The 25748-nt window shown below is 46.3% G+C and overlaps 1 protein-coding gene across 14 annotated transcripts in view; it reads right to left on the reverse strand.

Annotated features, from left to right (window-relative positions):
* Positions 1 to 11638: 11638 nt before the first annotated feature.
* Positions 11639 to 25748, reverse strand: part of SENP1 (SUMO specific peptidase 1) — a 56566-nt gene continuing 42456 nt past the window's right edge. For all 14 annotated transcript variants that reach the window (XM_021092613.2, XM_013997976.3, XM_084957302.1 and 11 more), the window contains 5 exons: positions 20744 to 20947; positions 19261 to 19340; positions 18268 to 18352; positions 17665 to 17760; positions 11639 to 16701 (listed from right to left, as the gene is read on the reverse strand). In XM_021092613.2, the coding sequence (XP_020948272.1) occupies positions 16639 to 16701; positions 17665 to 17760; positions 18268 to 18352; positions 19261 to 19340; positions 20744 to 20947 (528 nt within the window). In that variant the 3' untranslated portion in view covers positions 11639 to 16638. The remainder of the gene's footprint in view (positions 16702 to 17664; positions 17761 to 18267; positions 18353 to 19260; positions 19341 to 20743; positions 20948 to 25748) is intronic.

Below are 25748 nucleotides of genomic sequence, written 5' to 3' on the forward strand. Positions count from 1 at the left end.
GCAAGAGGACAAGAGGGGATGATCCATTTGGACACACTTCCCAGGCACTGACAATGGGCTGGTGCTGACGCGGGAGGCATCAGAGTCTTAGTAACCAGAGCAGTCAAACCACCTGGAAGGCGCAGAAGGGGCTCTGTCTGCTGCAGCAAGAAGGTCAAAGAGGAGCCCCCAGCACCAGCCATCTGGAAAAGTGTAGGTTCTAATATTAACCTTTGCTGTAAGAAATTTCCCACAGCTTTTCATCACTTAGGTTTGATGCTTTTTTTTTTTTTTTTTTTTGCTTTTTAGGGCATCATTTGCAGCATGTGGAGGTTCCCAGGCTAGGGGTCTAATCAAAGCTACCCCTGCCAGCCACAGCCATGCAGGATCCCAGCCATATCTGTGACCTACACCACAGCTCACAGCAACGCCAGATCCTTAACCCACTGAGCGAGGTCAGGAATCGAACCTGCATCCTCATGGATACTAGTCGGGTTCGTTAACCACTGAGCCATGACAGGAACTCCAGAGCTAGTGTTCTTTGAGTGACACAGATCAAAGGGGAGAATAGAGCTGGGGTCCAGGATGCCCCAAAGCAACTTTTGGAGGCAGCAGTTAAAATGTGGAGAGACTCTAAAGAAAGCTTTACTTTAGGAACCAAGAGCCGCACAGTGCAGCTGTCCACCAAAGCTAGGAGAGGGCTAGGGACCTATAGAAGCCGTGGTCACAAGCGGCTGTTGGCACTGTAGGGCCTAAAGGGTTCCCAGGGGCCTGAGGCTGAATGGAGTCCCGAGAGAGGAAGAAATAGGGAGTAAGCCTGATGCTGCTGCTGGGACTGGACCCCCAACCAACACATTTGAAAACTGATTCACGGCATGTGCTTGGGAAGTTAACAACCATCATCATTGGAGTTCCTGTTGTGGCTTAGCGAGTTAAGAACCTAATATTCATGAGGATGTGGGTTCAATCTCTGGCCTCTCTCAATGGGTTAAGGATCTGGCATTGCTGCAAGCTGAGCCATAGGTCACAGATGCGGCTCAGATTGGGTGTTGCTGGGGCTGTGGTGTAGGCTGGCAGCTACGACTCTGATTTGACCCCTAGCCTGGGAACTTCCATATGCTGTGGGTGTGGCCCTAAAAAGACAAAAAACAAACAAACAAAAAAACCCAAAACAAACAAAAAACCACACCCACACACAATAATAGTTGATAAATGGTTAGTACTTACTGGGTGTCCCATGCTGCTCTCAACACAGTATCTAGTGTAGCCCTGACAAATGTCCCCTGCAGAAGACCTGGTGGTTACCTCCCCAGCATCTACCACACCCCACCCTCCCTATGCAGCAGCCCTGGAATTTGGTAGGGCTGACAACAGGCCCAGTTCCAAGGGTAGAACCAGGTCAATCTGAGCCAATCAGGGCCATGTTATCATCCATCCCAGATTAGTCCTTCAGCTTAGTCCAAACAAACCGTAGGGCAGAACTTGATTTAATGATAAAGAAAGAAAAGACCTCTCTTTCCCTTTGGTGTTAGACTGCGATATGTGTGGGTATGAGGTCTGGAACTGCTGGTAGCCACCTCAGGATCATAGGCGAGCCATACTGAGGATGAAGTAACATATCAGGAAAGCAAAGCCAAGAGAATCACAGAGAACAAGCCAAAGCCCTGATCAGACTATTCCTGAAACCTTCATGATCTTAGGATTTTCAGTTACCTGAATTAATAAAGTCCATTTTTGTTTAAGATGGTTGAGTTGGGATTTTGTGCGAGTGTGTGTGTGCGTGCGCGTGTGTGCGCGTGTGTGTAACTTGCAAGTATCCAAACTGGTGCAGAATATGAGGCCCATGGAAGTTAAGTAACTTGTCCAAAGTCAAGTGACTTACATAAGTGAAGGAGCTGGGATTTAAACAAAAGCAGTATGAATTCAAAGCCTATGCTCTTCCAACACCACATCGGGGAGTTCCCATTGTGGCTCAACAGCTTACAAACTCAGATAGTATCCATGAGGATGCAGGTTCCATTGCTGGCCTCACTCAGTGGGTGACTATCCGGCATTGCCATGAGCTGTGGTATAGGTCACAGACGCAGCTCAGATCTGGCGTGGCTGTGGCATAGGCTGCAGCTGCAGCTCCAATTTGACCCCTAGCCTGGGAACTTCCATATGCTGCAGGTGTGGCTGTAAAAAGCAAAATCAATCAATCGATCAATCAATCAATCAATCCACATTGGTTGCATTCTGTCCACACACCAGCTCTGTGCTTAATTAATTTTCATGTTATCTCATTGCATCTTCACCACAGTCTTTAAAGGAGGAACCTACGAAGATCCCTCTTTTTACAGATGAGGGAGCTGAGGTTAAGTAACATGCTCACCATCGCATCGCTCTAAAGCCACAGAGTGCGATTTGAATCCAAGTGTCTGTGAGGAGGATGCTGGGCCTTCTCTCCGATCTGATGGCCAGAGGGTGCCGGGGAAAGGCCCAGGACGGCGTGGTCCACTCCCTTTGAGGATGAACTGATTTCTAAATTGTTCTATATAGGTTGGTCCTACCTCGCCATGGAGACTGCACAAAAAGATGAGCAACCAAGAGGCAAGAGGTCAGTTTTAGCCCAATACTAGGAAGAACATTCTTACTGCTCCCGCAGTGGGTGCGGGCTGCTGCCATGGAGTCTGCACTCTCCACGGCCGAGAGGCCAGCAGGTCAGGGGAAGATGGTGCCTGCACCACGTAAAGGAAAGGCTGGCTTTCTGTGCTTCTTAAAGCCTTCTCCTCCCTGAGCCTCAGTTTCTCCATCTATACAGAGGTTGTGGCAGGACCAGGGGAGGGCTGAGGTGTCATCCAGCTCTAACATTCTTGAATTCTGGAATTCCCGGAGGCAGGACTCCAGGCCCCAGGGTCTGGCTGAGAGAACAGAGACGAGGCTGTTTGTCCAGCTCTGAAGAACAGTGGAGCTCATTGAGCGAGTGGTGCCCTGAAACAGAAACAGCCAAACGGTGCACACAGGGTAGATAAATTCATCTGTGGGTCTGGTGAGAGTTTCTGAAAAAAAAAAAAAAAAAATGCAAGGCTTGAAGGCCATCCAAGCAAGGAGAGCCGGTTTTCAACGAGGAGGCTGTGACAGTGCACTCCAGTGACAGACAGAGCAGATGAGGCTGTACTCTGCCCCAGCCAGAGGAAGAGGGTGACCTTGGAGATGACAGTTCCCACCGACACCACAGGGACCAAGAAGCCCTCCTTGGCGAGGGGCTCCTTACAGTGGGGTCCACTCCCTCTGGAGGCCCCCTGGGGTTGTGTTCATAATTAGCAAAGGGAGTCCTTTTGGAAATGTGCCTTGAGTTAAGCCATTAAACGATTACGTTGTTCAGGAAACCAAAGGTGTTTCTTCCAGCAATGAAGAGACCACGCTCCCGAGGTGCTGAGGGCAGAATTAGATGGAGAGAAGGACTGGTGTCTCCTTCTCTGGGCATCTCTGGGTTGGACTAGAGGCTGAGAGGAGGACAAGATATCATCACAAAGCTTCTGAAGGTCTCTCTGGGACATTCCCTCCACCCTTTGCTCTGATGAGGACTGATACTGATAGAGTGGCTCTTTTCAACGTGCTTGGACATCTGCAGTCCCATCTGACCTTCATTACAATCCACTGAAGTAGAGTCAGATAATACCACCTAGAGAGGAGAGAGCGTTGGTTCAAAGAGGGTAAGCCAAAGGTCCCTCAGGTAGCACATGCTGGCTCTGGGGCTTGACCGAAACCCCTTGGCTCTCAATCCTGTGCCCTCTTCCTCGGGCCACTGCCATCCCTCTACCTCCATTTTGGGGGCCACAGAGGGCTGATTTTTCTGGCTCATTTTTCTTTTGCTTAGGGACAATGCAGAACACTTGGAGCTGGATGAAAACCTTTACAAGTGCCAGCTTTGAAAAGACTGGTATTCAAAATATAAGCAATTCTAGGAGTAGAGCAAGCAAAAAGAAGTCCAGCCAAGTTTTGGCTTTTACCATGATGACTACTTGTATGCTTTTAAAAAAATCAAATATCTGAAATGACATAATTAACTTCATATTTAGTGATCCTGGTCCACTGGTGTCCCAGGTGGTTTCAAGCTCACCTTGGGAACCCCTCAGCCCCAAGGACATCCCACCCTCACAGGTCAGTAGGCCCCCAGGCCCCACACTGCTCTGCACTAGGAAATCTCTAGAGTTGGGTCAGGCTGCCAGGGCAGGAAGATGCCTGGGCTGGAGCAGAAGGTGCCTGCCAAGCTGAGACCAGGGTCATCTGAGGGAGGTGCTCTCTGAGGGGCCCAGGTAAGCAGGAGGAACAAAGCGTCTCTGGGAACAGCCTCATGTCCTCCATGGCAAAAAGGGCAAGGGAAAGAGGCAGCAGAAATGGAAAATGAGGCTGCAGACATGGAGGCTTCTGTAGGGCTGTCGTTCGCATTGGTCCTGGGCTCAGGAAATGCACCCATGCACATGTCTCTACCCTCAGGAAGGAGGTGGAGCCCAAACCCAGAAGGACCCAGGTGAGAAGAATGGAGTCTTAGGAGTGTCCAGCAAGGGGCCCCGGAAAGGGGCCGGAGAGCCCCTGACTCTTCCGTCCCTAGTGGGGTGGCATCCACCGTCCAGATTTCCCTGGAGGTAGGGCTCCTTCCTACATTCTCTGGTTCCCTCTAGACTCCAGTCTGGGGGTGAGGAAGCTGGGGTTAATCCAGCCACCACACTGCGGCATGTTCCCTTCTCTTTCTGCTACTGCAGAGCCTGAGGGAGCAATGCGAAGGATTGTAGGGAGAAGAGGACAGGGGAGGAATATGAACAAGTGGTTGGGAGAACTCTGAGCCCTTTCACAGCAAATTAATAAAAATTTGCAAAACTCTTTTAAATAATTAAAAAAAAAAAAAAAACAGCGAAGAAGTCTTTGATTCTCTGCCTCAAAAGAAGCAACATGTGTTTGTTTGGGGAGCAGCAGGCGTGCAGTCCCTCCATCCTGATTCTCCCTGATGCGGCCCCGCTGCTCACCCCGTCTCCCGAGTGGTCCTGCTCCTGATCCCTGAGCCACCCGACCTCTTAGGGACTCTGTGGCATGATGGGCGCTAGCTGTTCTCTGAGGGTGGGAGGGACTGGAGACACCAATTTGCTGGTGAAGCAGCCCAAGGTCCCTGAGGATGGAGATGGAGGACCCTGCAGAAGTCAGAGCTGTGAACAAAGAGACCTTTGAGCCAGGCCTTGGCAGAACCTCTGAAGAGCCAGGGCCTCTGGCTCAGCCCCCTTGCTGCCCTCATACCCCCAAGGACTGGCTCAGGCAGACTATTGGCTCTGACTCTTCTCTCCAAAGGGGATTCCTTTGCTCCCCCAAAGCTCCAGTGCTGTGCCCAATTCATCTGAAATGTCACCAGGGAAAGCCCCCCTCAATGCCCTTCTCTTTTAAGAGTAAGGACTTTGGAGTCAGTCCTGCTTTCAGTGTTCGTTTTTAACCACTTACTTGTTAAGTGACCCTGTGCTGCTGACAGTCTCCTGGAGCCTCGGTTTCCTCATCTGTAAAATGAGAATAATGATATTATTTGCTTCACCAGTTGGTTACACAATGCCTGGCACATGGAAAGCACTCACTAGACATCAGTATGACTTGGCTATTATTTCTAATATCCATCCCATCTTTCATTCTCTCTTGCCCCTTGACCCCTACTTGGCTTGACCCTCCAACCCGACCTGTCTGACCCCATCCCAGCAAATGAGTTCGTCAGATGAGAGCACTTCCATCTGAGGCTGAGCTTGATTCTTCCTGGAGGTGATGGGTATTTGGTTCCACAACCTGGTGGGATAGGAATCAGAGTCACGTGGGAGAACTTCAGGCACCAGGGGCAGGTGAGGCTGACGCTGACCTAGATGCATTACAATGCATCAGTTACAGTGCATATACCTCGCACACATCAAGTCCTGACATTCAAGACATTTCACTGGTTCTTAGATCTGGAGGGAGTTCAAGGGACCTTCGACAAGCACGTTAAACTTGTGAAACCTCTTTCCCCCAAAATATAGAATTCTACATGTTTTGCATTTAACTTTAGTAGGTTCATCTCTGAACCTCTTGTAGTTAGGAGACTGAAGCCTGGAGGGGTTAACTGACTTGTCTGAGGACACACAGCTTGTAGGTGGCATAGCTTTCACAGTCCTCTCTCTTCCTCCACTGGAAGGAACGCCTCCATCCAGTTCTTTGGCTGAGATTGCATTCACTTCCCTTCCCGGCTACACGGAGGCTTTGCTGACCCTTGGTGGTCTCCCTGGGGATCCTGTGGAGGTTGTTCAAGGGTTAACTCAGGTGGGTTTGGGCTTGGGTAAAAGGGATTGAGAAAGGCAAATCCAGAGCCCAGGCTAGGAGTGGAGAGGCCACCCCTGCCCCAGCCCCCCCGCACATGGAGATGAAGGGTTAACAGAGCTTGAGTGTGGCTTTGTGTGTGTGCTCAAGGGCAAGGTGGCGTGTGCAAAGGCGCACGTCTCTCACTCGCGCGTGTGGGAGCTACGGGACTGGGACTGCAGGCCAGCCTGGGAGAGAGGTGCCACAGTGTCCTGGGATGAATGGGTCTCTGTCTTCAAGGCTGTGTGAGCCTCTGTGTGTGCAGGTCCCATTAACTCGCCCTCGGCCACATGTGGAAAGGGGAGGAGAGGCCCGGAGAAGCCCAAACCACTCCGAGTCCTTCTGATTTTAGAATGAAGCAGAAGACGCAGAAGAAAAAATTATACCAGCCCAAATTCATATCAATAGAGTGCACGTGTGTGTGCGTGTGCATATGTGCATATACACACACACACACTCACATACATGTGCACCTGCATGCTCTGGTGCCCTGTCATAACTTTCTCTTCTCAGCCCTATTGTCCCAACATCCTGTTACCCATCTGGGGACTCTGAGGGAACAATCTTTGGCTAATACCCTAAAACAGATTCTAGAGAGCTGACCCTATTTGCTTTTGTGTGTGTCTGTCTTCCCCTTGTCTGTGGGTCTGGGCGTGGCTTCTCCTTCCCGAGCCCCACCTGCAGCTTCCGCGGTGTGTGCTCTGATCTCCAACCCATCCAGCAGGCCTCACTTGCACCATTGTGCCTGGGACGGACTGGCTTGGCCCAGGCCCTGTCCTGAGCCCCATGTTCCCGCTCCCCCTTCTCGTCCTCTCTGGGCCCCTGTTGCCCTTGGCTGTGGTTTGTTTAATGGAGTGACTCCTGTCTGGGAGCAACTCAGAGCTCAGGACACAGGGAGACACTTGTCCAAACTTGCTATTTTTTCATCAAAAGAGCCAAACCACAGTGATGGGCTCAGTGGCCTGGCTGGGTGCCTTCCTCATCCTTCAACCACCAGCCTGGCCTCCATTCCCCTCACTGGCCCTGATTACCAGTGGTCTCTGGTTTAGGACTTTTAGTTACCCATTGGGAGACTTCCCCAGTAGGAGTCTGGCCTCTTAGGTGAGGGGAAAAGGGAGATCTGGGTTCTGAGAAAGTAGCTGAGACGGAGAGATATGCAGAGGACAAAAGAATAAGTAAACAGAAACCAATGACTGTACCATATTCATCCCTTTCTCCCCAGTGCCTGGTTCAAAGAATGAGTGAGTGAATATTGGATGGATGGATGGACAGATGGCTGGCTGGCTGGCTGGATAAGCAGATGTGTAGATGGGTGAATGGGTAGAGGGATAAATAAATAAATGACGCCTCTTAGATCCAAGGAGACCTTCTGATAAACCTAATCTGACTTCCTGGTCTGAATGTAGGGAAGAAGGGAGAAACTGAGTCTAGAAGGTACAGCCAACTCACTAGAAAAGGTGTGGCCGGGCAAATAGCACTGAGTCAGAGAGGAGGCGGATGGGAAGAAATGAGGCTCAGGTTGATAGCGGTGCCGTGGAACAGGACCCTGGGGACAAAATGTTTTTGGCTGGGGCTAGAGCAAACGGTTCTGTGCTGGGACCAGGGGGTGGAGAAGGTTTCCAGCGCCTAACACAGGAGACTGACATAGTAGGCACATTGCAGTATTTGTTGAATGAGTGAATGAATAAAACACTTCCATATCCTCTTCTCTGTGGAGAACACCCCCAAATCCTTTTCCGAAGGGCATGCAGAATTCTTAGAGCTCTGGTCCACTAAGGGCCTCCCTCTGGGGGTAAAATGAAACAGGGTCAGCAGCCCTGCTGAGGGAAAAACAGACAGTGGCACCTCTGCCCTCATCCAAGCTCCTCACACCTCCTCCTGCTACCCCTCCCCCTTCTCCAGCCCCACCACTAGCTACTAAGGTGATTCAGAAGCTGGAGGTGCAGGAAAGAGCAACACAAAACCACCGTGCAGGAGTGGCTGTGGTGTTCTCAAGCTCCAACAAAAGGCCTCCTTACTCCACTGACTGGGGTAGAAGATGGGACTGAGGGTTGCGGGGAGGGGGCTTGATTGATGAGATGGGCAGCTCCACACTACCAAGCCCAGAGCTGCAGGGCTCGGACACCCCGTTCAGGGGTCCTGTCCCCAGGCTAGACCCAATAGATCCCTGATGCTGAGATCTTCAGGGAAGGAAATACTCAGCGCTCCCCAGTGCCCTTGAAATTGGAAGAGCTCCTGAAGTTTCATCACTTTTCCCTGGGGCAATTTGGCTTGGGAGAGTCCGAGCAGAACCTCCCCTTAAAGCTTATCCAGTAGAGTTGCCCTCTGAATTAGACCTAGAAAGCCTGGGCTGTGAGGCCTGAGGGGGCTTGCTTCTGGTCGGGGCTGAGTCCATTTTCTGAGCAGACACACAACTGTTGGCTCAGGGCCGGCAAGAAAAGGCCTCTTGAGCCAAAGGAAAACAATTAGGAGTAATTACCATCAAGAGAGGCCCTCCTGGTGAGGGGCGAGGGTGGGAAAGGCCGTCTGTTTAAGAGGAAGCTGAAAGTGGCAGACCGATTTTTGGGAAAAATCAGAGGGTGGGAGGAAGGGCTGAGAGTGTGTGCTGTCTTTCTTCTCCAGGGAGAGAGCGGGGCTCCGCCCCCCTCGGCCCCTATAGGGGCTCCACGTCTGGAGGTGGGGCGGGGGAGGGGGGCATGGCGAGCGAGAGGGCACAGGGCTCTGCATTCCTGAGATTCTCAAATCAGTCGGAAAGGAAGGGCAGAGGAAACTCCACACTGAGGGGACAGAGCCTGAGACAGGGACAAAAGTGAACAGATAAAAAATGGAGCACTGCGGAGACCCCAAGTGTGTCCCAACGTGCCCCCGCCGCCCCCACAACCTCTTGATTCCTGAGACCCTGTGGGGATGCGCTAGACTGCTGGGTGTCTCCCTCTTCACCACCTGCCACTCCTCAGCCCTTCCCCTTCTGGGGTCAGGACCAGAGGCCTCAAAGGAATAAGTGCTGCTAATGCCGGTGGCTTAGGGCTGGGGACAAGAGGGGGAGGCAGCAAGAAGGGCAGTTGGGGAAAGAGCTGTCAGAGGGAGAGTGAGGGGATTCCTTGGCACCCCTTTCTGGAGAAGTCCAGAGGAAATGAACCTCAAAGAAGAGGTGCCTGCCATTCCTCCTGACCCTCCAAACTAAGGGGAAGAGACAAGTAAGGGCCTCAATCCTGCTCATGAGAGAAAAGACGGAGGACGGACCTTTGCGGACCTCGTCGGAGGCTCTCTGGCTTCGTGTTGGTGGAGCCCTGTGACCCCTGCTGGGCCAGCAGGCTGGCCGTGTGAAGTGGTGGGTCACAGGCTTCCGAGACACATGCTCTTGGCTTGGAGTCCCTGTTTCAACACTGACAATCTGTGAGACTTCAGGCAAGTTATTCCATCTCTATGCTCCTTATAGGATTGGGGATAATCGCACCCACATCAATACCCTTGTGAGCATTAAATAAGGTAATATAACATAATCTAAATATAAAGACACGGCACATAAGGCTGCAGCCAGGGTCTCAATAAATAAACGCTTACTCTTATTATTACCGGGAGTGTTCATGGAGCTAACTGGACGATGACTTTGCAGCCAGGGGCCCTAGAGGGGGTGTGCCCTGTAAACCATACACCAGGAAGAGTGAGGACTTGAATAGGATGGAGGCTATCACTATGGAAGGGAGAATCCCTGGCCTGGCTCAGTGGGTTAAAGGATCCCGAGTTGCCAGAGCTGCAGTGTAGGTCGCAGCTGGGGCTCAGGTTCAATCCCTGGCCTGGGAACTTCCATATGCCATGGATGTGGCCATAAAATAAGCAAATAAAAATAAAATCTGGAAGGGAGACACTGCTCACAGATGCTGAGTAACTGTAAGCTCTTCACTCCCTCAGTAGTTCTCTCCTTCAGCTGTTCTAGGCATCTGGGATGCAGCGTAAACAGATTAGTCATTTTAGTGAGACCAAGCCAGTGAGTGAATAACACAGTCAGATATGAAATGCTACAGAGGGCATGGGAGACCTGGGCTGTGGGGATGACGGAGGGAGGAAGCAGGGAGGGAGGGAGGAGGGTGTCTGGGGAGAAGTCCTCCAGGCCTAGGAAGCTGCAAACAGAACGACCATGAGGTGGAAGCAAGGTTGGTTTGTTAGACGAACACCAAGGAGGCCTGTGCAGCTGAGACCAGGAAGCCCAGGCAGAGCCAACGGTGACCTGGAGGGCCTCATGGCACAGATAATTGGCTGGCGATGGGCTGACAGGAAATGGGGCACAGGTATACAAGAAGGCAAAACATTTTTTCCTGGGGTTCAGAAGAACATCTGGTACACACTATTACATATAAAATAAACAAAGTCCTACTATATAGCACAGGGAACTAGAGTCAGTATCTTAGTGTAAAACTGGAATGGAAAAGAATCTGGAAAAAAAAAAAAAAAGAGCATTCAGAACACAAGTCCTTAAGAAACATGAACCCCATTCCCTCCCCATGGAAAGTATCAAGCCATGCCCAAGACTAACCCAGGCGCCCCAGGGGTAGGCTGACTATGACTCACGATTGGGTCCTGGTCTCCACTTTGAGGGGGTCTTCTCCCCACCTGGGGAGAGACATTAGACCCAGGCAATCGTCAGTTATCTTTAACCACCCTGGGGAATCAGAAAGTAAGAGTGGCTTGAAGGCTTCCCTCTGCACCCCATCATATTTGAATGGCTGAAAAATCTTCACCACGTTAGAAACATGTTACAAGTCCAAGAGACTCCAAGCTCCTCTAGCTCAACACAGTTGCAATTGTTTCACCAAGATAGTGGAAGATTTTTCAGAAGTTGGTGCTTTCTTGTTTTATTCTTTGGAGTGTGAACTTTACAGGTAGAGCAGTAGGAGCACTTCCTTGAGGTTAGGTGGTGAGGAGAAAGGGGCATGGGAGGGGACAAGGAGACAAGGGGTGCTGTTAGTGGGGTGGGCTGGAAGTCCCGACTGGTGTTTTTGGCTCAGGAGGGCTCTCTGGCTGGCTCCACAGACAGGTCTGGTTTTAAAAAGTGCCAGGGAGCCACAGATTTACATGTTATTTGCGTTTCAGGCTTCAATTCCAGGTATGTGGAACGAGATGAATGAATGACCAGTATTCAGACTCCTGGTTAAGGGGTGGACTCAGGAATCCAGACCACATTGAGGACCCAATCACTGGTCCAGCTTGGATCAGGAGACACAGACACAGACAGAGACAGAACAAACAGGCAAAGAGACAGAGAGACAAATACCATCGAGTCCTTTTTACCAGGGAGTTTCCAGTCAAGGCAAGAAAGCAAAATTCACAGAATTTATTTTAAATAAATCAACCTTTAAAAACTAGGTAGAGTCACAGATAGACAAAGTCAGATAAAGGCATCATCCTTGACTTATCTCCACCTCTGCCCCTCCATCATCCATACCCAGCTTCAAAATGGACCACACGCCTGAGTCTGCCTTCTTGATGAGGTCCATAGCTTGGTATCTTCCTGGCCTCCTAAATTAGTTAAACTTAAAGGTCCTAGAGAATGGGTGGCTTTTATTTCCTTGGTCAAGCCATCTCTCCACTCCACTCTTCAGGGCCCCCAAACCCAATGTTTAAACACGGGCTCATTAAACACCTTGCATAAGGGGCTCCCCAGAAGAATCACATGAGGCAAATGCCCTCCTTTGGCCAACAGACAAGACACAAGGCATCATGCAAAACAGCCCATTTAAATGACAGGGTAGTCAGAAGAGGACCTACAATCAATTTGGGGTGTACACCACCACTGGAAATAAAAAAGATGGAGAAAATGGTATATAACAGAAAGATCTGTGGTTAGGGGAAAAAATATGTCAATCAGCCCCCTGGGCTAGGGACCGAGACCCCTGAAGGACATGCCGAACTGCCGAGGAAGGGGGTTTGTTAAAGGCAGCAGGAGGCATTAGGTTTGGGACCATAAAGGAGGCACAGCCTCACAGCAGGCTGCTGTGTGTGGACCTTCTTCCCTTGACCCCCAGTACGTTGCCTCAATATTCAGTCAGTTATCTCTACTCCTCCCCAGGAGGCCAGAGAGCAGCAGCTTGCACTCCTGGCTTAAACAAAAGCACCAAATCACCCATCTGCCCTAAGTGGCAACATGCATCTCAGCCCATTCCTGACGTAAGGACAGATTACAATATGTATATGATGTGGATTGTATTACTTTTCTGATTCTAAGGGCTGCAGATGTCCAGACAAGGGATTTTAAGATAATGAGATCAGGGAAGGCTTCAAGGTGGTGGGATTTGGGGGTGTGGGTGCTGTGTATGTGTGAAAGGAATAAGAACAAATCGGATGAGGGTTGCCCAGCAGGTGGAAGATGCTGGGCTCCTTGTGCTCCTCCCTCCCATACATATTCCTTCCCCGAAGTTCTGCGAAGGCTGGAAGGACCATCTCCAGAGGTTAAGCAGCTGATGGTTACTCTTCACTTGAGAATGGAAAAAAGTCAGCAGCTATGACCTGCTCCATTAGGGAAGACTGACCGGGGCCCTAACTCTAAGATCAAGCCAGTCTTAACACTGGCCTTCAACTTGACTTTGAATCTCTACCTTGATCAGTTTGTATTCCAAGCAGCATTATGGTCCTCAATAGCATTTCAGAATTTTAGACTTTGCAAGACCCTGGACATCTGGTCCAACCACTCCCAATTAGAATTATCCCCACCTCTCCCTGTGTGGCCAGAAGCAGCCTGCACTAACATTTCCTCAAGGTTTATCTTCTGACTCAGTATCTCCTAGTTTCTTGTTTCTCTCTCACAGGGGAGATGTGTCTAAGCACTCCTTTCTTAGTGGTGACCAGCACGACCCCACTTACCATTATGTTATGTCCTTCCGTGCTGCCAAAGCTAGGAATAGGTATTACAGACTCTTGAAAGACAGATAATAGCATTCAGCACAGGTGAAATAAAGCTCTGGGCTATTAGGAAAGATGCTGGGCTGAGCCTTAACTTGTCCCTTTCCAAATTTTAGGATGAATCTGAAGCTGTGGATAGACTGCTCCTAGGCAGGGAAATATGATCACTTTGCTAGGAGCTCAGCATGTACATCAACAGGGCCTGATAAATAGCCTTATGTGTCCTTTTCCGACTCTCTTGGGTATATGAGTTCCCCAGATGAGAGCATCATATCCTATGTCCCCCTGGCCCATCTGGGCGCAGCAAGGGAGAAGACAAAGCCCAAGTGTCAGTCGTCTCTCTTACTCTGGGGCAAGACATATTTGAGAGCTGAAGGGATGGCACAGAAAGACTAGAGGTTAAAACATTAAAAACATTGGCGCTCTGATGTGAACCCTCCCTCTCTGTCCACTAAAATCTTTTATGGGCCATGCAGAACCAGGTGGCGATAGACTACGGAATATGGTTGCTGGCAGTGCTTTTCCAGGTTACCTGCTTCACCCCAGAACACTAATAAAACGTTGGGCCTAATATTGCTAGGGGCAGTGAAGAAGATGCCAGCACAGTTACAGGGGCTAAAGAAGAGAGAGGTTGATACCACAGAGAGGTTGAAGCACCTCATATATAGAAGAGTCAATTTACACAAAGTCTCCAGGGCAGATGAGGGAAAAGTACTCTTGCATTCAATCCTAAACAGGTCTCCTGGGAGCAATGGTGGGTCCCAGGTGACAAAGGGGATGAAAGTAGCCTCTGTGCCTTGAATCAAGTATTCTCAAATGGGTGGGAATGGTCTGACTTTCTCTGTATAGGTTCCAGGATGGACTGCTGGGACTGTGATTTCTGCTGAAGTTTTCATAGTTGGCATCTAGAGCTTATTATGAATCAAGAGTTCCTTTCTTAGGGGAGGTAGGTAATTATGAGCACTGGGCACAGGAAAGAGGGTAAGACTGAAGAAGAGGAAAGCAACAGGCTTTAGCTTAAAAGTAAGTTAAATAAGATATTGGTAACATGCCCTTGGCCATGGAATGTAGGAACATTTTATTTCAACCTGGTCATCAAGGCCCACCCTTAAATGAAGAAGAAAGTTTCCAGATGCTAGTCCTGCTCTTCTGGGGGCAGCTCTCTGGAAAGAAGGGGCCCCACTATATATAAGTATTTTTGGTTCCCACTCTGGACCACAACCTGTGTCTCAGCTTGGCCCACTCATGTAGGGTGGTCTCAGGATCACTAACTTTGCCTTGTAGAAAACTGCATTGGTCAGAAATCGGGGCCAAGTTCAGAGAGGCTTAACAATTCCTTATATATTTTTCAAAGTGCTTTTGTTGCATGTTTCATTTTCTGCTATACATGGCAATAAATATTTGTTGCTTTGGTCTGTACAAATTCTGTGAGGAGGGTAAGACAGGTGTTATCTAATGGACAAACAATCAATACAGACAACTACCTTGTTCTGAATTCCCCAGACAATAGCAAGAGCATCTGGAAGACTCAAGTCTTTTGATTCATGGTCCAAATCGACGCCAGACTGCCACCTTTGCAGTTGTCACTTAAATACATTCAGTACCAAGAATCAATGTTCAGGAGTCCCACAATGAGCCTGCATGCCATAGCTTTCTAAAAGAGAATGTGAAAAGTCCCAGCAACTCATATATAGAAAGCTATTTATTTCCTATAGAAAACACCAAAAAAAAAAAAAAAAAAAAAGAGAGAGAGGGAAAAAAAAAAAAAAAAAAAAAAAAGCAAGAAAGAGAGAAGGGAAAAAAAAAAAAAAAAAAAAGGAAAAAGAAAACAAACAAACGAAAGGTGGTCTTCCCCCAAAAGGCAGGCAGTATGAAAAAGGTCGAACATCTGGTTGCTGGAGTGGAAACAGTAACATTCAGTTAACAATGGAATATTTAAAAAAAATAGTTTTCTTTTCAAATTGTAACCTGTGGTAACACATAGAAAAATGTACTAAACAAGCTTGATATAAAACAGAGTAAAATTTTCAAATAAGCCCAGGGAGTAAGCACAATGTTGGAAAGGATGAGGTACAAGGGAAGAGAAGAAAAGATTTCATACAAAACTACCTATTACAATACAGAAAAAAGTATAAAATGTTCCGTTTTGGAACTTACGTACAAAATGACACTGGCATTGGATCGTTTCACTATCTAGCCTGAGGATCGCTCAGGGTTGGGGGAGATGCTACAAAGAACAAAAGGAATAGCAGTTTTTCAATCTCAAGTTGATCAGTCCAAATTCCACCCGTTTTTCCAGTTGAAAATCTTGCCTCCCTCTGTAACCTCTACCCCTAAGCCAAAATTCATCCAGGCCTCAAAATATTCTGTTAGGAAGTCCACAATCACCCTACACATAGGGGGTGGGATCTGTGCGTGCCGGGAGCTAAATTTGGAAAATGGTAATAAATCTACAGGCTAAAATGGTGAACACATTTAGCCTTAAAAAAAAAAAAAAAAAAAAAAAGCATATTCCTGTGAAATATATATATATATTAAATTCTCTGTGGTTAGAAACATATTTAACCTAGCTAGCCACAGACCAAACTAGACCTGCATTCATCCAATGCTGGAATTTTATGCTAAAGACTGAGGTCCTTCTTCTTGGTCAGAAGTAGGCAGCAGTAAAAGTGGTGCCTTGTTGCTCCACTAAACCACTCCCTGGGTGGGACTTCCCTGTATCATGTGTTGTGAGCACATGCAAATCTCTGCTTTTAAGGAAAGGACTGAGACTTTGGGGTCCACCCAAGGCTCATGTGTTGTGCCTCAGGAGGGGAAGAAGAAGCTACGATGATAAAACAGCCTTATGAAGAACCAGACGGATTTCACAAAGGGGCATATAAACAGGACAAGTCCTGGAGGAAGGACTTACGCAGGTGCCCCAAGGTCCAGTTTACTGTCACTTTCCTGATGACACATCTTGTAAATCCTGTATGTATGTGTGCGTGTATATGCTGGTGGTTTTCATCCCTACCTTTTTGCCCACGTCCTTTCCTACCTCTTAATAAGGCCTAACAACAAGAGTTTCTATGAAACCAAGAGTCTATCCAAGCTTCGCTCAGGCCCCTAATAAGGGACTGAGTGAAGCTGGAGCCCTTTTAAAACAAGATGGCAGAACTGAAGAAGTGAAAAGCAGTCTCTCTCTTCAGCTTAGGGATGTCCCTCACCCCTTTCACAGCACCAAAGTTTCTTTGCAAAAATAGTATCTGAGATACAAAAGGAAAGGCAGATGTGCTTGTGAGTGCATCTCTCCAGGGCCTGGTCCAGGATCAAGGACTTTACAAGAACAGAGGGTTGGGAGCAGCTGTTTCCAAGGTCTCTGGATGTAGACAACAAAGAGCTGGTCCCCCACAAGTCCATGTCTGCTAACTGAGACGGTCTTCACAAGAGCTTTCGGTGGAGGATTTCCCAGACCATCCGCTTCCGGAAGTACGGCATGTGTTGCTGTAGGGACACAGAGACACCCTAATTTTCATTTCTTGTACGTAGACCCAACACTCTTTTTCTTCCTGAGGTTTTTAACTAAAATAGTCTCAGCTGCATTCTTGGTCTTTCCAACTGCTCATTCCTGACTACACATGACTTTTTTCTTTCTATTGCTCTTTTTTTTTATTACCATCTCTATGATTGTTTTCCGTTGCTGTCACCATAGAAGTTTTACTGGGCATCACCAGGCTATACCCAAATGCCTCCAAGAATTTTGAGAATGGTGTCTATCAAGTCCTCTATGTCGAACTTTTAAAAGGATATGAGATTTGAGGCCTGAAAATCAAAAACTCACTTTTAGGGGAAAAGTTATGGGAATGGCAAGAGTCAGCTCCATCCAAGGGCTATGATGGAAAAATCTGGTAAAGTGTTAATTTAAACAGAAGTAAAGGGTTAAGTAGAGGACAAAGATTACACCATAATCTCTAGTCTCAAACCACTTTGTTCTCCGAAGGACCATGTGGACAGAAATAAACAATCACAAACTACGAGAAGACAAATCGGCTGCATCAAGTGAGGGGCAGGGCAGGAAGGCAGCGTAACAAATTACATTGGGAGATCGAGGTGTGGCCTGTTCCAAAATTTAACTGCTGCCCAAATAAAAGGAAACTGAAGGAAACCTGCTCTGGTTCCAGTTCTCTGCTTCTAATAGGATTTGAGGCAGGTGGGGGAGACAGGCAGGGAAGAAGGCTCTGCTGTTGCCCAGGGTTGTATGGTAACCTGATGTATGGTAACCTGGGATGTGGCCTATCACTAGCCTTCTTCTTCTTGTGACGTGGCACAGGCCATCTCCACCCATGTTATGAGCTATATATAGGCGGAAGTGGAGCCCCCTGAGTGGTACAAGTGGAGAGAAAAACATCTGTCGGGCAACCCAGAGCCAGGGTGGTCACAGAGCTTCCTCCAGGCGGCTCAGCTCACCTGTGTGAAGTTGATTGGTCTGTCTTTGGTAATGCAGTCAGCATATTTGCAGGCAAACATGCCACAGTCACTTCCATTCATCTGCTGTGGAATTTCCTGAAAGCCCCAAAACAACAAAAAGGTGACATCTTTCCAAGCTTCCTTTTTCCTTATTTGATTATAAATAAGAACCAAAGAACATGAATTTTACAAGTTTCCCTGAATTTTGAAGAGATTACTCCGATTCCCCATTCAGAACAACAGAGGCTCAGAGAAAAAAAAAATACAGCTTCTCAGTCAGGCTTGTGTATGTCCTATTAATCATACAGGAGAATACCTTAGACTTCCCACGATACCCAGTGTGTAAAAACAGGTCCCTCCCACAGGGGCCAAACAATCTGCAAACATTACCCACAGAAATGAAAAACTTGGCAAAATAGCTGGACATTTAGAAAACCTAGTTCTTCATAAGAAACACATTACTAGGTTTCCCACAGAAGTTTACTCTAACTTTCCCACAGAACCACACGACCAAACAGAAGGTCCCTGGGGACTAAACAGTGAAATCCTTTTCTTTCCCATACCCTAATCTCAGAATTTCCATCTCATCAAGGTGAAATGTACCTGGCTTTTCTTGCTGAAGAGCTGCCAGCCATTGGTGTCAAACTCTTTCCTTTTCTTGTCAATGCTTTCTTGCTTTAGGTATTGCCTACAGGTATTGGGAGAGAATGAGGTGAGCTTGGGGAACACTGATGACACCTGCTGCTCAAAGAATGGGGCTGACAATCCTTAGGAAGTTTCCATCTGCACTTCTACGGAACACAGTATATGTTGCTGGGCAAGGAATCTCTGGACTGCTAAGCTTCCTTTGGAAGTCCCACAATTCACGCCCGCTCTGAGAAACATAACCAGTGCCTCTGATACCCAGGCTCCTCTATCTACTGTCCTTTCTGAAGAACAAGTTTTCATTCTTTTCCCTTGGTTTACATGGTCCTTCGGAACTCAATCTAATAAAAAAGAAATGCTTCCCTGGGAATATCGAGGTCTTTATTTATATTTATAGTCTTGATTCTCTGGTGTGAAAATTCAATCCAAAACAATGTGTTGAGTGCACACCCCATACAGAGCACTCTTCTTAAGCGCAAACTGCTCACTCTTCTGGAACTTACTTCCGCCTGGCCACCAGAGTGGTACAGTGAGAAACAGACATTTCGGAAAGAGAAATAGACATGTGTAAAGAGATTTGCATTTTGGTTCCCAGTTGAGCTGCTAACTGGTGGGACCTGAGCAAATCAGAATCACCTGTGGTTTCTTCATCTGAAAAATTAGGTTGGAGAATATGATTCCTAAGTAGTTTCTTTCTCTCTCTCTCTCTCTGTACCCACTCTCTATTTCAGCACACCAAGACAGTAATTATCCCCATTAGGGCATACTTTTGGTATTATTATACTATTATTAAACTTTACTTTCTTTGATGGAAACTATCCATTCTTACTCAATATAAAAATTTCCTTTATTTATTACTCCATTGAATGGATCAGAAAACAGAATTCAACAACTAAAAAAACACAACACATACCCAACACCAAATTCTTCTGTCCTCAACTCCTTACTTACAAGAGGATCCTGCAGGCTTCATTATTTATCCCACCCATAGAGTCGTAATAGGTAATATTCTTCTTTCTAAAGTCCACAACCTAGGAATAAAAAAATCTGTGTGTTTATGAAGTGAAGAAAATTGACTTCTCAGCTTTTCCCTTCCCTGGAACTTGGAAACTTCCACCAATTTCCTATGAAATCATGACAAGTTTGATGGATACTTTGCATTATACCTTGCTTAATCTGCAGAGGAAAGAAGAATGGGGGGGTGTTATTTACTTAGAACTATGGTGGGGGCTCACTGATAAGTGGCCCTATTCATTGCCCTAAAACCTTTTTCTAGTATTCAGGTTCTCCATCTGCAATGTGGGCAGCACTGAAGACATAATGTGCTCTTCAGAGAAAGAAGTTGAGTGGGATCATTTCCACACATTTTCAGAAAGATGGTAAAAGATTCTAGGTTTTGTTTTCTTCCTTTCTTCTTCCTCTCTCTCTTCCTTCCTTCCTTCCTTTTTTGGGGAGCTGCACTTGTGGCATACAGAAGTTCCAAGGCAAGGAGGCGAATCAGAGCTGCAGCTGCCGGCCTACACCACAACCACAGCAATGTGGGATCCATGCCATATCTGCAACCTACACCACAGCTCAGGGCAACGCCAGATCCTTAACCCACTGAGCAAGGCCAGGGATTGAACCCATAACCTCATGGCTACTAGTTGGGTTCATAATGCACTGAGCCACAATGGTAACTCCTAGCTTTTGTTTCTTTTACCTGGAGAATTTCCTTTTGGCTTTATGCTTTTCAAATGTAATTCTGCAAAATAACTTTTATACGTTTATTAATATTTAAGCTAATGTATCCATGTTTTCTGAGTCATAAAAATATTAAATTACCAAGTATGCAAGGCAAGTCATGATTAGGCAGAAAATAATAATCATAGAATCTGAGTTGGCAGCATCATTAAGAAGTCACTTTTTCTCTCTATGCCTTGCCTTAAGCCTGCTTTGACTCATAACTCCCTTTTTAAATATTTCCAGAAAAGGAAATTCCACAGCTTTCTTCAAAACCTAAGTACCCCCCACTCTTGGCAAGAAGCTCATTGACCTATCCAATTTTTTTTTTTTTTTTTTTTTGCTTTTTTAAGGCCACACCTGAGGCATATGGAGGTTCCCAGGCTAGGGGTTGAATCAGAGCTGCAGCTGCCGGCCTACACCACAGCCACAGCAACTTGGGATCTGAGTCTCATCTGTGACCTACACCACAGCGCACGGCAACACCGGATCCTTACTGAGGCCAGGGACGGAACTGGCATCCTCATGGATACTAGTCGGGGTCATTACCACTGAGCCACAACAGGAACTCCCTGATCTATCCAATTTTTAGACAACTAAATGCTACTCCTTCCTCAATCATCCAGTGAAAGTGTAGAACTAATATTCACTACTTTCTGTGTATTCTAGAAGTACATAGATTTCTTTTAACAAAAATAAAACAGGTACTCACAGCAAGACACCAGTGCACTCCCAGGTGAATGGGCACCAAAAGAATATCAACAGAAAAGACATCCACTTTCTTTGTCCAACGTTTCACTGCTTGATAACCAGCCGTTTTTAACTTAGTGAAAAAAAAGGTATTAAATGCATGTACACTTGGCATTCCTTTCTCTTTACTTCGCTCCATTAGCATATTCATGTAGAAATTGATGATCTGTGGGAAGAAGGTATATATATTAAAATAGATACTCAAGGGAGTTCCCGTCGTGGCGCAGTGGTTAACGAATCCGACTAGGAACCATGAGGTCGCGGGTTCGGTCCCTGCCCTTGCTCAGTGGGTTGACGATCCGGCGTTGCCGTGAGCTGTGGTGTAGGTTGCAGACACGGCTCGGATCCCGCGTTGCTGTGGCTCTGGCGTAGGCTGGTGGCTACAGCTCCGATTCAACCCCTAGCCTGGGAACCTCCATATGCCTCGAAGCGGCCCAAGAGATAGCAACAACAACAACAAAAGACAAAAAGACAAAAAAGACAAAAATAGATACTCAAGCCTTCGAAAACAGTTATGTTGTAAGAAGGAAACACCATTCCTACACTGCATAGCATAGGAACAAGAGTTGAGGGGGTTATAAAGAGTGAAAACAGGGAAAGTTGACGTATATACACACACACATATATATATTTATATATTTACATATATGCATGGCTCAGGATATATATGGGCAGATGTTGGCCAGATCGGTAGAATACTGAAGATTAGGGTAAAAAAAAACAACTAGAGAATGAGGAGGAAGGGGCGCTATAGCGCCCCTTTAGGTGAGACTCAAGAGAAAAGGAAAGGAAAGAGTACAAGAAGTTCCTTTAATCTGCTGGGTCTGTGTGAGCCATTTAAATAAATCTTGAGGTCCAAATCTACTGTTAATAAAGCTAAGATCAGCAGTTAATCCTTCTATGAAGGCCTCCTGATTTTGCACAAAGATAGAAAACTGCTCAATGACTAAAGACTGCATTTTCAGCCTAATACGCCACTGAGCAAAAGCAAACTGTTTTGGTCTCAAGTAGAACTTGAGTGTGACAGGATAAACCATCAACTTACTGGAAAAACATCTCTAAAGTGACAGCAGCTTAGCAATGTTGTTTGTATAGAGGCAGACATGGATATAGTATAACCTATATTACATGAGACTTGAAAGTAAAATCACAAACATGAAGAGTAACATTCTCCCCCAGAATCTGTATGGTTAGCTTTCCCATTTTTGTTGACTCATTTACGCCTTCAATATGAGGCAAGTACAAGTGAAATAAATTAAAATGCTTAATGTCATGTTAGCAGAGATATGTTAAAACATGCTAATGAAATAATGTGTTCTTTAATAGTGACTATGTTGTCCATGGTTCCTTTAGGTCCAAGGCTCCTCGGTACTAAAGCTTGGAAGTTACTGTGCCGGAAGTTACTGCATACTTACTTTATGTGGCCAACTGAGGTCAGGCACTAGTGTCTGTCAACTACAAGGAATGAATGGGCTAACTGATCCACGGCTTGGAAATATGACTAAGAAAACAGGCACATTTTTCAGAATGCTTTTTGGGGAATGGGAAAACGCCCCCGTCCTTTGACAAATATTTACACACTAGGATGCCAGAGCAGTGAGCTACTGCCCAACAGTAGGCAACTACATACTGGGTAGGCAGCAGGGAATACTGCCAGGAACACACCGGAGCATGGTCTAGACTAGAGAAAGGGCCTATAGATGAGGATGCCTAGGCAGCTGCAAGGAAACCACATTCACCATGAGGCCGGGCTCTGAGGGTGGTGGTGGGGAAAGCTAGGACTGAAGAAAGACACTGTTCTGCCTGCATCTCTAAAGACTGAGCTATAGGCCCAGAAAACCCAGGTTGTGGTTAATTCTCTGCCTGGTGTGATAGCCAATAAGTAACTGGAGCTGAGTTATTTAAATGATAATGAATCAAGACAATCAGGATCACAGATTTCTCAAATCGAGGTTTTCAATCTAACTCTGCCCCAAAGGCAATGGTGCTAAAGGATGTTTCTAGGCTTGTGAAGACAGCCAGGATTACAGGAAGATCTGCCCAACAAGCACAGATTCCTGGCTATAATCTGAATTCCCGAGTGAAAGAAAATCAGCAAGAAGGGACTGACTCCTCTGGTATTCTACCCCACAATATTAGCCATGTTATGAGGCTAAACCCTCCAATCCAAGGGGTGAAGAGAACAGGCAGACAATCTGTCAGTCACTGTAAGCCAAACCCTCCATGGGGCAGATAAGTTATATATTACAACAGACAATAAGGATTTGAGGTGGAGGTGGAAGGAATCACAGAGATGTAAGGACAGCTAAGCACATCAGAGCCATGGAGATCTATCTCCCCAGGTGCCGGGGTATATCGCCTTTGGGATCATTAACCTACAGTGAAAACGATGACATAAATGAGTGTCACACCACACATGGCTATCACATTTTTCAGGAGGAAAGCGTTCCAGAAAACAATTAAGTCTAGCTTGAGCTGTTTCTTATTTTATTATTTTGAGAGTGGACTATAACGCTGAAGACCAAACCAGCTGAACAGGAACCTAGGGATCAGGACCTTTTTCCATTGCTTTAGCTCTGCCTCCAACCAAGGTTTCTCCACTGAGAGGGAAATGGCTTCCTCCAAAGTCAGCTCATTAAACTAGCTCTAGGGAGGATCTGGGTTCCTTTTCATTTACACTGTATCCCATTAGGAGGGAGTTTGGTGGCTTCAATGTTCCCTCCTATTAGCCAAGGAGGTGTAATCTGACATCTGAGGCAGATTTTAGATCCAAGTTTCTCTCCTCAGTTTTTTAGCTATTACTCTGTCCAAATGAGGAAAACTGCCATAGGTCTGCCAAGATACAATCATACCAAAAAAACAAGCTAGGAATTAGGAGAACAAAAAGATTCCTACACATCTTCTCACAGAGGAGGGCTGAAGATGAAGAAAACCAAAATGAGAGAAGAGATCACAGTGTTTAAGATGAAAGAGAAGCAGTGACAGCATTTGCTTGTACTGTATGAAGACAAGGGTCTCTCCCCTTGCGTGGTGAGAGCCTTTCTGCACACAGGGCTCTCTTAGCTCCAGAAGATCTTGAATTCCCTTTGGAATAGGGGGCTAAGAGTAGTAAATCAGCCCTGTGCCTACTGGTCTTGCACTTGTCACTCTTTTGGGGGCCCACACTTGCCTCTCTTTGCTGTGGCTTCTAAAGAGCTGCCCTTCCGGCTGCCTTCACAGCCTTGGCCATGAGCGCCTGCTTGTCTATGCAGTCCTGTTTGGGAGTGGAATGGTTGTTTACAGTGTCTTGTTTCTTTGTGATTTTATTTGAAGAGCTGCCAGGCTGAAGCTGAAAAAAGCTTCTCTTTAAAAGAAAAGCCTACAATGTTTTCAAACTAAGGATTCAATCCTTTTCCTGTATGTTACCACAATGACATAAATGACTACTGCTATTTGTATCTTCCTTCTCATGTAGTAAACCAGCCAAACTACTGTTTTCTCATGCATTTAAAATAAGTAAAAATTTCACTAACAGTCAAGTCCTGACTTTTAATCCTTCCCAATTTCACACTCTGACACTTAAAATTAGCTTAGGAAAAAAATGTACTACAAGTCTTGGGCATGACAGTGCTTCTTAGCAGAAACCAAGATTACTTTTGGGGGGAGTCCCCCTTGTGGCTCAGTGGGAATGAACCCAAGTAGGATTCATGAGGATGCAGGTTTGATTCCCTAGACTCGCTTCAGTGGGTTAAGGATCCAGCGTTGCTGTGGGGCTTGGTGAAGGTCGCAGACACAGTTCGGATATGACATTGCTGGGGCCATGGTGGCATGGGTCAGTAGGTGCAGCTTGGATTCAACTCCTAGCCTGAGAAATTCCATATGCCCTGGGTGTAGCCCTAAAAAGACAAAAAAAAAAAAAAAAAAAAAAAGAAAGAAAGAAAGAAAGAAAGAAAAGAAAAGATTACGTTTTTGGGGAAAAAGCTGTTCTTCCTATTTTACCCTTCTAGATTTTCCTGCCTCTTCATTCTGATTTTTTAAATTAGAACGTCAACCACACTGTCAACCTTGTCAACCACAAAACCCAAAAGACTTACCAAGCAACAGCACCTGAATATTATGATTCAGAAGGTCACTAAGATCTAACCTAAGAACATCATAGAAACCAAGAGGGCAGACTTCACACAATCTCTCTGTTACTGCATCTCTCACTGTGCCCAGGATTTTTCTCATGTGCAAATTCAAGTAACAAATTATTAGAATTACTGCCAAAATTTTAGAGAAAGACAGGCAGGCAACATCTATTTTTATGGAGCCATGACAACTGTAATTACTATTCTCCCTGTGACCTCACATAAATCCCTGTTTATCAAAAGAACTAGTTCTATTAAGAAACACTTGAAAGAGGTAAACTAAAATGATGTGGACTCTGAGTCATGTTAGAAACACTGTTAACTCCTATTCTGATCATCTTATTCTACATGTAGGGGTGCACAGCATACGGGAGACCCATCCTATTCATTCACTAAACCAATTTATCTCATTCTGTCTAATTTTTTTCCCCTTTCTCACAATCATTTTTTATTTTCTAGGGAAAACCTATTCCCTGTGCTAGTTTTGTCTAGCTGGACTTAATGTTTTGCAAGCCATTTCCTCTCTTACTGAGCATCATTTAGATTTAACTTCTCCTTGGAAACAAAATAAATTATTGGGAGAGAGGTGCTGAAATCTTCAACAGTAATTATAGATTTGTCTATTTCCCCTTTGTGTTTTTTTACGTTTTGCTTCATGTTGTATTTTGAAGTTCTGTTATTAGATGCATAGGACAGTTAATGTTCTAGATGAGTTTATCCTCTTATCATTATGAAATGTCTCTCATTGGAACATTCCATGTTCTGAAATCTACTTGGTGTGATATTAATATTGTTACTTCATCTTTCTTTTGTTTAGTGTTTGCATGGCGTATTTTTCCATCCTTTTAACTTATCTGT

Source organism: Sus scrofa, chromosome 5 (assembly GCF_054392235.1).
Source record: "Sus scrofa isolate SSC_HxYL_T2T_F1_AM1 chromosome 5, Sscrofa_HxYL_maternal_Yorkshire_Landrace_v2.0, whole genome shotgun sequence".
Classification (NCBI taxonomy): Eukaryota; Metazoa; Chordata; class Mammalia; order Artiodactyla; family Suidae; genus Sus; species Sus scrofa.